The following is a 9325-nucleotide window of genomic DNA, read 5'->3' as shown; positions in this document are numbered from 1 at the left end:
GTACAAATTTGGATGCTCATTCTTTTTCCAAACATAAACCAATAAAAGAAAAAAAGGGAAGAAATAAATTAATAAATAATTAGTTTTAGTTTTTGAGTTTTGACCAAACCATGACAGCAAATGGATCCCATGATTGCACCGACTGAATAGTTGACACTTATTGGAGAGTCAAATTGGTAATGGGTGAGCTGCCAAATGCCAATCATCAAATCTTTTATTCCAGTAATCCTTTTACTATATTAGTCCAATCCAATTCTATGTCGGACTAATATTTTAACACATGCTAACCAATAAGCACTAAACCAAAGTTTGTTAAATTTTAATCCAAACTTGTCAGAATAATGCTAAAGATAAACTATGTATGCACTACATTGTGAACAGCATTTTTAACCCAAGTGAGATGTCAACCTTATATAATAAAGGTCATCTCTTTTTTTCCTCTAATGCATGTGAGTAAAAAGTTAAATTGAAACCTAAATATGGGTTTGAGTTTGGGAAAAAAATCAAATTGGGGTTTTGGGTTTCTGGTGCATTGGAGAAATCCTAATCTATATTTTGAATCAAGGGCGACGCCACATATAGGTCTGCAGTTACCGTGGCCTTTCAAGCTTCATGAAAAAGTCAATAACTCTTAAACACCTGCTGCTATATCAATTGAAATATAAGGCTATAAAATCTTGAAACTATAGTATTGACCCCCCAAAGACAAGCTACTAGCTCTGCCACTGTTTTGAACCAAAGTTGTAAATGGCTATGTGATTCTAATGCTGTTTATAGATGTGATCCAAAAATTAACTAAAATATATCACAATTGTAATTTTAGTATAGTAAAAGACGAGACAACAAAATTACTGAATTAGTAGAGACCAAAATACGGTTGGCAAAGAGTTTGGTCCATTTTCTAGTTAAGATTCAATATGTCATTCTCACTATTTGTTTGGTACTTGATGTGGCTCACAATCTAATAGTGTTTTTCATATTCGGCAAATATACCATCACCTAATAAGCAAAACAATGCATTTCATAAGTTATATGACTCCCCAAATACTTACGTTGTCAGATTGTAACACATACAAGCAAAGCGATAACCAACGTTTAAATTCTTAATTGAGCAAAAAAGTATTCCCACTCATAATTATTGGGATATATAAAATATTGGGTTGTGCTTGAGTTCACCTCCAACCCACCCAATTTGTGGAGGCCCAAATGTAAATAACAGAAATACATCAGATGATACGACATCGTTTGCAAAGTGCCATTGATTCTCCAGGCTTCCTAACTGCCAAAGATTCAGAAGAATATTCCATCATCTTGTTTGTGCAGCCAAGCAACTAAGAACAAGGCCACAACTGTGTCCTTTTCTGTCCCAGCTTCATTGTTGTGTCTGAGGATAAGAGCAGAGAACGGCCACCATAACCCACAGCATATTTGAAAAATCCAAGTCTCATGGCATTGGCTTTGAACAGCATAATCCCCCACACCAGAGCTTTGAGCTTAAGCACTTCTTTGCCTTCTAAAAAGCCTTCAAGCCCTCAATTTCAACAGCCTCACAATCGTCGCCAAAGCACTCAAATTGTGCAAAGCACTGCCTCGTCCTCCACCAACACCACCCTTTCTGATGTTAAACTCCAAATTCAGGAGGACAGCAACTTCAATCCCACTTCCACTTCTGCCACTGGTAACTTTATTCTAAGCTCTCTAAGTCAAAAGCTATGGTGATGCTTGTGCTTATTTATTTTAGGATTTGGCTTTTTGGGTTTAAATAAGAGCATCTGATTGTATCTATAGCAACAAAAATTTTCATCTTGGCTTAATATTTGGAGCAAATGAAGCTATTTGGATTTGGGTTGTATAATTCTGGTTAATTTCCAAACAATTTGCATGCTGCAAATCTAAAATGGTCAGTTGTTATATACCTGGTTTAATATAAAGCAGAGAAAAAGGATTGGATAAGAGATGGTGATGGTTAAATTTCCATGCTTTATGTTATATATGTGAAATCTAGAATCTAAAGTTGATATATTTAAGATGCATTTAATTCAATTTCTCTTTTATCAATCTTCTTTATCTGTTCAAGCGTGGTCCGAATTTGCCAGAAATGTGTCCGGTGAATGGGATGGCTATGGAGCAGACTTCACAAAGGAAGGGAACCCAATTGAACTTCCTGAGAATGTTGTACCTGGAGCTTACAGGGAGTGGGAGGTTAAGGTTTTCGATTGGCAGACTCAATGCCCCACTCTTGCTAACCCGGAAGAGCCCGTTCTTGTGTACAAGAATATAGAGCTACTTCCCACAGTTGGATGTGAAGCTGATGCCGCTACACGATACACAGTCATTGAGAAGAACATTGGTGGTGTGAATAACGAAGTTTCTGCCTTTGCATATCAGTCTAGCGGATGCTATGTGGCCGTCTGGCCAGTTGAGGAAAAGGGTAATAAGTTGTTGGAGTTGGAGTATTGCTTGATTAACCCTCAAGATAAGGAGTCACGTGTGAGAATAATTCAGGTCATCCGTATAGACAATATGAAGATGATGCTGCAGAATACAAGAGTGTTTTGTGAGCAGTGGTATGGACCATTCAGAAATGGGGATCAATTAGGCGGGTGTGCTATCCGGGATTCTGCCTTTGCTTCTACGGCTGCATTGAAAGCTTCAGAAGTTGTTGGGACTTGGCAGGGCCCAAGAGCTCTTGCCAATTTTGATGGTTATGGTTTGGAAAATGTGAGTTATGAAAATCCTTCTCTTGTTGGTTTGGTGTGTATATTTTGATTGATATGCTCAAATTAAGCTCAAATCCCTGAACATAATTGTGTGCCGTAATTAGACTATTGTGCTCAATAAGTATGCTTGAGAGGTTCAAATAATTCTTTTGTTTGGTTAAAAGTTTGTGATTTTTCTTGCTGCGGAGGTTCACTTCATTCTTTGCTTTTGCCACTATGGGAATCACATCCATGTTTTGATCCATAGGAAGAAACGTCTACATATTCTTGTGTTGAATTCTCCTGAAGCTATTACCTCAACGTAATTGCATATCAATCCATTTGGTAGACTATCATTGATTTGTTGGATTTCTTGTAACTCCAAGGTCTAATTAGTATATAATGTGAACAGGATAAACAGAACTTTTTTCAAGAACTTTTAGACAACAGTGAGCAGAACTCCGTAAGAGATGAAAGTGGTCTGATATTGCTTCCGAAGCAGTTGTGGTGTTCACTAAAAGAATGTAAAGATGGTGATACTTACAGCGAGGTGGGATGGCTGTTGGATCATGGACGTGCAATCACATCAAAATGCACCTTCTCAAGCACAGCATTGCTGAAGGCAAGTTTGCATCCATATACCACATCTTTTTCTGCATATATATTTATTTGTTTTGAATTTCAGCATCCAATGACGAGAACAAACCAGCTAAGGATTCAGTCCAACATATTTGACTAGATCATAGTACATAGGTTCCGATAGCTGGTTTCGTCTCATTTTCGGATACTGCTGCTGTATTTGTGGCTTCCATGGTGAAATCCATCTGTGTCAATATATATTGTGCTCCAATTAATAGATTTTACAGGATAGTTTCAGTTCCTTGGTTTTAAGTCTGGTCATGTAAACGGAGCTGAAATTCAGATCTTTCAGTTTCTCATGGTCACTAACAAAACAGTGTGTGCTTATTTTGACATCATTCCATCTTCTTTTGCAGGATATCTCAGTATCATATGAAACTTCAACTTTGAAGGCCGCATAGAAATTTCGGATGAGTTCCAATATGAATTATCTATCAGTCGCAATGCAAGCAAATTCAAACACAAACATCGAATTTTATATGAAATGTATCTTCGACTCTTTTTTCTTTTTCTTTTTGATCTAGTTGAGGCAATGGATAACAACAATAAGCCATCGACATCACGTGGCCAATAATGTCATGTACAAAACTTGTGCTATTTTGTTCAAACTCATAGTAATACAACATGCTCTGAAATGTAGTTTGCAAGTTGAAACAGCAGCCTGCTGGTGGATTTTGTACCTCATTTTTCTGACATGGTTTTGATCAAATATGAGGTAAATAATGCTTGTAAATACCGACAGGATGATTTTTGAAAGAAAAAAAATACCGACAGGATGAACATTTGCGAAAATGCAGGGATTGTTCTCTAGATTACAGCAAATTTGGTTGGTTGAACAGACAAATCCCCCAGACAGCTCCAAAGGAATCCAATCTGGGTTTGTCAGTGCCATTATAAATCGTTAAATGGACATGAACACCTTCAACAAATGAGACAAATATGCATGTGATAGGTTCCAACAATATGACACAACTAGAAAGAAACCCATCATTTATTGGCTTTTTTTATTTTTAGTACAAGCGTAGTCTAAACTACAGGAATAATAATTTTTCACACACAAAACTACAATGCCGTAAGAATTTGAACCTGAGACCTCAGATCTACAAGTAAAGACCTTTTTCCATTAAATTAGACCTGTTGGGAATTGGCATTTTCTTTAAAAGCCCGATGAGGGCACTACAAAATTAGGGTTAATGAATTGTTAGTAAAGTAAAAAGATAACAATTATTTTTCAGTGTTTAGAAGGCTGTAATTTCTTTGATTAAGAAAAAAGGCCGTAATTTCTTTGATTAAGAAAAAGGCTGCAATTTCTTTTTGTCCTTTCTGTTTCGCTTTATCATGTGGCGGATGGAGCCTGGAGTTATTTGCCTTCACCACAATCATATGACACCAACAAGACATCTTTTAAAGGAAAACACCCAAAAAGAAATTAGCATCTTTGAATAGTTGTAACACTTCCCACTCTGGAGTCAACAAAGCTTACAACATGTTCTGTGGTCATACAGCAACATAAAGGCTTCACTACACAAATGAAAACAGGATCTCCACAACTCAAATCTTCTGGGGCCTATTGAAATCTACTGGAGTTGAGGAATTAAAATTTGCTTCTCAAACTTCTACCACCAAATCTCTTCTGACTTTGCTGTACAACCTGCCAAAACCAAGTAAGATTACTTATAAATAGTCTAAAAGTCTCCCACATAGGCCAAAAGACCAATAATATTCCTTACAATGGTTATCTGGAAACATGAGAAGAATCTTTTGAAATTCTTCTGATATCTTAGAAGTGGAACAGATAAATGAGAAAACAAAAATGCAGAAAATGATACCTTTACATAAAGCTGACGTGCTTAGTTGGAAGCTAATGAGCTCCTGGTGCATCTCTCATGCTCAAATTTAGACTGTTCCTCATAGTCCGTCTTCCAATCGGCATATTGCCTTTCACATTGCCCTTTTGCATCATGGCGACAAATTCACCGTAGTCAATTCTTCCATCCTGCATGCATGCGAGAATTGAAGCTTGAGTAACATTTATAGCAAGAAGCCTAAATCTTAAAATAGATGGTACAAAACATAATTCTCCATTAAACTATTTCCATAGGAGATATTCTGATAGAAATCAAACACTCTGGTCAACTATTTGATAAAGCAGAAATATGCACTTTCCTCATGAAATTTTAATGACTTACATTATCTTGATCAACTTCTCTTATAATATCTTCAAGAAGAACGTCAGTCATGTGATGTTCTGCACAAGCTTGCTGGAGCTCATCAACTGTAATATAACCACTTCCATCCTTATCAAAGTATCGAAAGGCTGCAACCAAATGTTCTTCACGTTCTAGTTTGTTAAGATGAACTGTAGCAGCTATGAATTCCCCATAATCAATAGTCCCACTGTTGTCAACATCAGCCTGGAAAGAAGTAGAACAGCTTAGTTTTTTGAAACATAAACAAAGTCAAAAGGTAATGAATTTGGCACATTAACAAGAAGATTGAGAATTAGACATGTCTGTAAGCCTATAAAACAATCTATTTGGAAACAAGCATCTTACTGCATCCATAAGATCACGTATCTCTGTATCCTTCATGGTAGAGCCGTATCTTCGCAAGCCAGCTTTGAGTTCATCAAATGTGATAGCACCACTATTATCAGTATCCATTGCCTTGAACATCTCTCTGAGCCCAGCAATCTCCTCCTCAGAAAGGCTTTCAGCTATTACCTGATAATACATTAGAAATCTTGAGAATAAGTTCTAGCATCTAGCCCAGTTAAGGGGCATGCCAACCCAAAAGTCAACATGAACTATAAAGTGGGCCCTGAGATTTTAGGGACCATATGCGTGAACTATAAATGCGTGTTCCAAATACAAAGCCAAAAACTACATGAGTAAAGCATCTAAGAAACACCAAAATTGACACAAAATGCGTAACAATATGTTTCAGTCTCCTGCATGCACTTACCCGTAAGGCCATCTTCTTTAACTTGTTCATAGCAGAAAACTGTTTGAGACGAGAAAGTACAGCTGGATCTAGTGCTCTATCAGGAGCAACCCCATTTTCACAAATCCAAGGGTGACCTGAAAACGAAAATACATCACTTGAAAGCTTGAGAGTAGCAAAAGTGTGCAATTTACACTGGGCAATTATGATGAATAACACACTTCAACGGTCTTTCTAAATCTTCATTTCGTAAAATTTGAAAAAGCTCACACTAACAAGGAAAGCTAAGCAATAGGTGTAAGTCGAAAAGAAAGGAACATCTCCCACATCATATACTTTAAATGATTAAATCTAGGCAGACAAATAAAGTTTATTCCTTTTTAGCTAAATTTTTTCTCAAGAAAACATAGCTGATTCTCTTTAGACATTGAATGCGCTGAGTTCAACTTAAAAGGGACTGAAGTTTTATCCAGCAAATTTTTCGCATAATGTCGTTAGCAGCAAATATTGTGCATGTAGTAATAATGACATGATCCATCCAACGAAAAGAAAAGGAGAACAACCAACAACAAATAAATTTCCTATTCTGGTCACATTAAACCATGCACATTATTGCACTAAAATAAGGTTTAAACGTACATAGCACTTCATGAGCAGTCAAGCGATCTGAAGGCCGAGAACAGAGCATTTTCCGGATTAGGTCTTTTGCGCTGTCAGATATTAAGGGCCATGGCTCTGACTCGAAGTCAATATATCCCTTCAAGACCGCATCAAATATCCCCTGCTGAGTTTCTGTACACCAAACAAGTAAAACTTTTCAGTAATAGAAAACATGAAGTAACCTCTGTTTCACAATAAATACCAAACCACCATTACCTGCCCAAAATGGTGGCACACCACTTAGCAAAATATACAGAATAACGCCTGCAGTCCACACATCTGCTTCTGGTCCATAATGCTTGAGGAGTACCTCCGGAGCAACATAATATGGGCTTCCAACCACATCAGTGAAAACTTGACCTGAAAGACAGTTGAAAGACTTAAAGAGACACAACAGTGACACTGCAATGCATTCCAGCTTTTCAATTATTATCTAGAAACAGTACCAATAAATTCAGAACAGAAGTTAAGAGAACTTATTATTATATACGCACTACATATGTTTAACTACTCAAATGCACAAGAACTTGATATAACCCATAAATTAAATACAAGTGCAGAAAATCAAATCCCCTAACATAAGATGTTCCATTTTACTATTAAAATTATACTATTGAAGTGCACTAGTTATTTACTATGCTCCAGATCATCAAAAATAAAAATTAAAAAAGGAAACCACATTTATTTTTGCTTGTTTACCTGGTTTGAAAAAAACTGAGAGTCCAAAATCAATGGCTTTGAGAGAGAAGTCATCGTCCTTGTTAACTAACAAGAAATTCTCGGGCTTTAGATCTCTATGCATGACACCAAGTGAATGGCAAGCTTCAACAACCCCAACAATAATCCTTGTCAACTCAGCTGCCCTCCTCTCACTGTAATGTCCCCTCTGGATGATGCGGTCAAACAACTCACCGCCAGCACAAAGCTCCATCACAATATGAACGTACAGTGCATCCTCGTAGGCACCCTTGATTGTCACAATATTCTTGTGACCAGCCAAATGGTGCATTATCTGAATCTCCCTCCTCACATCGTCCACATCCTCCTTTGAGATCAACTTCCTCTTGGAGATAGACTTGCACGCATACTGATTGCCCGTAGCAATCTCGGTGCATAAATAAGTAGTCCCAAATTGTCCCTGTCCTAACTTATGACCCAACGTGTAAAGATCACGAATGTTGGCAGTCTTATGACCCAACACATAATAGCTTTGGTTATCAATGCATCTCCTCATGGTGTTGTCTTTCCTGGGACTAATGATGGGTGGATTACTATTGTTATGGTTGTTTTTGGTTTTGGGGCTGACTTTGGAGAATTCTTGGGGAACGTTGTGCTGAGATTTCAAGCTGGATGGGGAGTGGTCAGAAGTCGAATGGTCAGAAGAGGTGTTGGGCTTGGAAATGGAAGCAGATTGGTCTTCGGGCTGGTTGTAGCCCTGAAAATATTTCCCCCTGAAAGATCCACGGCATGTGTTGCCCATGAAACAATCACAAATCCCCTCAAGACTTTTTCACAGACTTTCCCACACCCAATTGGTTTCTCATCAATTCGCTCTGGAAGCATGCAAATAGTGCATAACACATTCAGTCAAAAGTTAAAATAAGCAATAAGCATGGCTAACAAATCCAAGAAAAGTTCATCATCATAATAAGCAGATCAGACCTATGGGCTCCACATATATGAATCCATTAACCATGAAAAAGAAAGCAAGCAAAGCATTGAAATTGAATTTTCCAAGCAACCCAAGAAAGAACCTTTTCTTTTTCACTAGTTTTTCCATGATATAAATCCATATCATACATACGATTATTGCAACAAGAGCTTACCAATTAACCACAAAGATCAAATCTTTAAACAGAAAGAAAACAACCCAGCAACCAGAAAACCAAAAAGACCAAGATTCAGATATTCACAGATAGAAAGCAAGAAAGCAAATACATTTTTTAGAGAAAGAGAGAGAAAGACGGGGCCTTTACCAGTTGAAAAACTTGAAACGACGGGAGTGTGAACGAATTAAACACAAGGTGGGAGAAGAACAAGGATATAAACAAGGTGCTTATGAAGATTTGATTTTGATCTCAAAATCAACAAAAGGCTTTGGGATTGGAATAATCTTTACAGCTATAATGATTTTGAAAAAATGGGTTTCTTCCAAAATTATATTTTTGTTAATTAGGGGCTGTTTTGGATTGTTGTTATTTTGGGATGGTGTTGCTGGGAAACATCGGAGGTGAGTGCTGACCAGCTATTCTCATCTCAAGTTCTAACCTTCCCCTCTCTCTCACTCCCTCTCACTCCCTCTCTCCTCTCTTCACTTTTATTTTAATTTTTGCAATTAATTAAATAAAAACCATATACCAGCTATTTTAAAACGCGTCTTTTTT

General features: G+C 37.3%; 2 protein-coding genes across 2 annotated transcripts; one reads left to right on the top strand and one right to left on the bottom strand.

Moving 5' to 3' along the window:
• Positions 1-1265: 1265 nt before the first annotated feature.
• Positions 1266-3992, top strand: LOC117638791. The gene is made up of 4 exons (XM_034373912.1): positions 1266-1678; positions 2078-2721; positions 3112-3321; positions 3695-3992. Exons 1-4 carry the CDS (start codon positions 1447-1449, stop codon positions 3737-3739), a joined length of 1131 nt encoding a protein of 376 aa, XP_034229803.1. The 5' UTR covers positions 1266-1446; the 3' UTR covers positions 3740-3992.
• A 730-nt stretch (positions 3993-4722) lies between these two features.
• On the bottom strand, positions 4723-9325 carry LOC117638790 (calcium-dependent protein kinase 26). Its single transcript, XM_034373911.1, has 9 exons — positions 8918-9325; positions 7641-8494; positions 7158-7301; positions 6921-7073; positions 6303-6418; positions 5894-6061; positions 5528-5752; positions 5168-5334; positions 4723-4989 (listed from the first exon to the last, which is right to left on the bottom strand). Exons 2-8 carry the CDS (start codon positions 8419-8421, stop codon positions 5200-5202), a joined length of 1722 nt encoding a protein of 573 aa, XP_034229802.1. The 5' UTR covers positions 8422-8494; positions 8918-9325; the 3' UTR covers positions 4723-4989; positions 5168-5199.

Source organism: Prunus dulcis, chromosome 8 (assembly GCF_902201215.1).
Source record: "Prunus dulcis chromosome 8, ALMONDv2, whole genome shotgun sequence".
Classification (NCBI taxonomy): domain Eukaryota; kingdom Viridiplantae; phylum Streptophyta; class Magnoliopsida; order Rosales; family Rosaceae; genus Prunus; species Prunus dulcis.
The sequence above is the reverse complement of the archived record's forward strand: the minus strand, read 5'-3'. Positions and strand labels throughout refer to the sequence as shown.

Bases quoted from the DNA above. Each gene is read 5' to 3' on its own strand.
- LOC117638791 (XM_034373912.1), top strand. From the start codon at position 1,447: ATGGCATTGGCTTTGAACAGCATAATCCCCCACACCAGAGCTTTGAGC. The intron at 1,679-2,077 runs GTAACTTTATTC...TATCTGTTCAAG, and splicing joins CACTTCCACTTCTGCCACTG to CGTGGTCCGAATTTGCCAGA. The intron at 2,722-3,111 runs GTGAGTTATGAA...TAATGTGAACAG, and splicing joins ATGGTTATGGTTTGGAAAAT to GATAAACAGAACTTTTTTCA.
- LOC117638790 (XM_034373911.1), bottom strand. From the start codon at position 8,421: ATGGGCAACACATGCCGTGGATCTTTCAGGGGGAAATATTTTCAGGGC. The intron at 6,419-6,920 runs GTACGTTTAAAC...TTTCGTTTTCAG, and splicing joins GACTGCTCATGAAGTGCTAT to GTCACCCTTGGATTTGTGAA. The intron at 5,335-5,527 runs GTAAGTCATTAA...GCATGCATGCAG, and splicing joins GAGAAGTTGATCAAGATAAT to GATGGAAGAATTGACTACGG.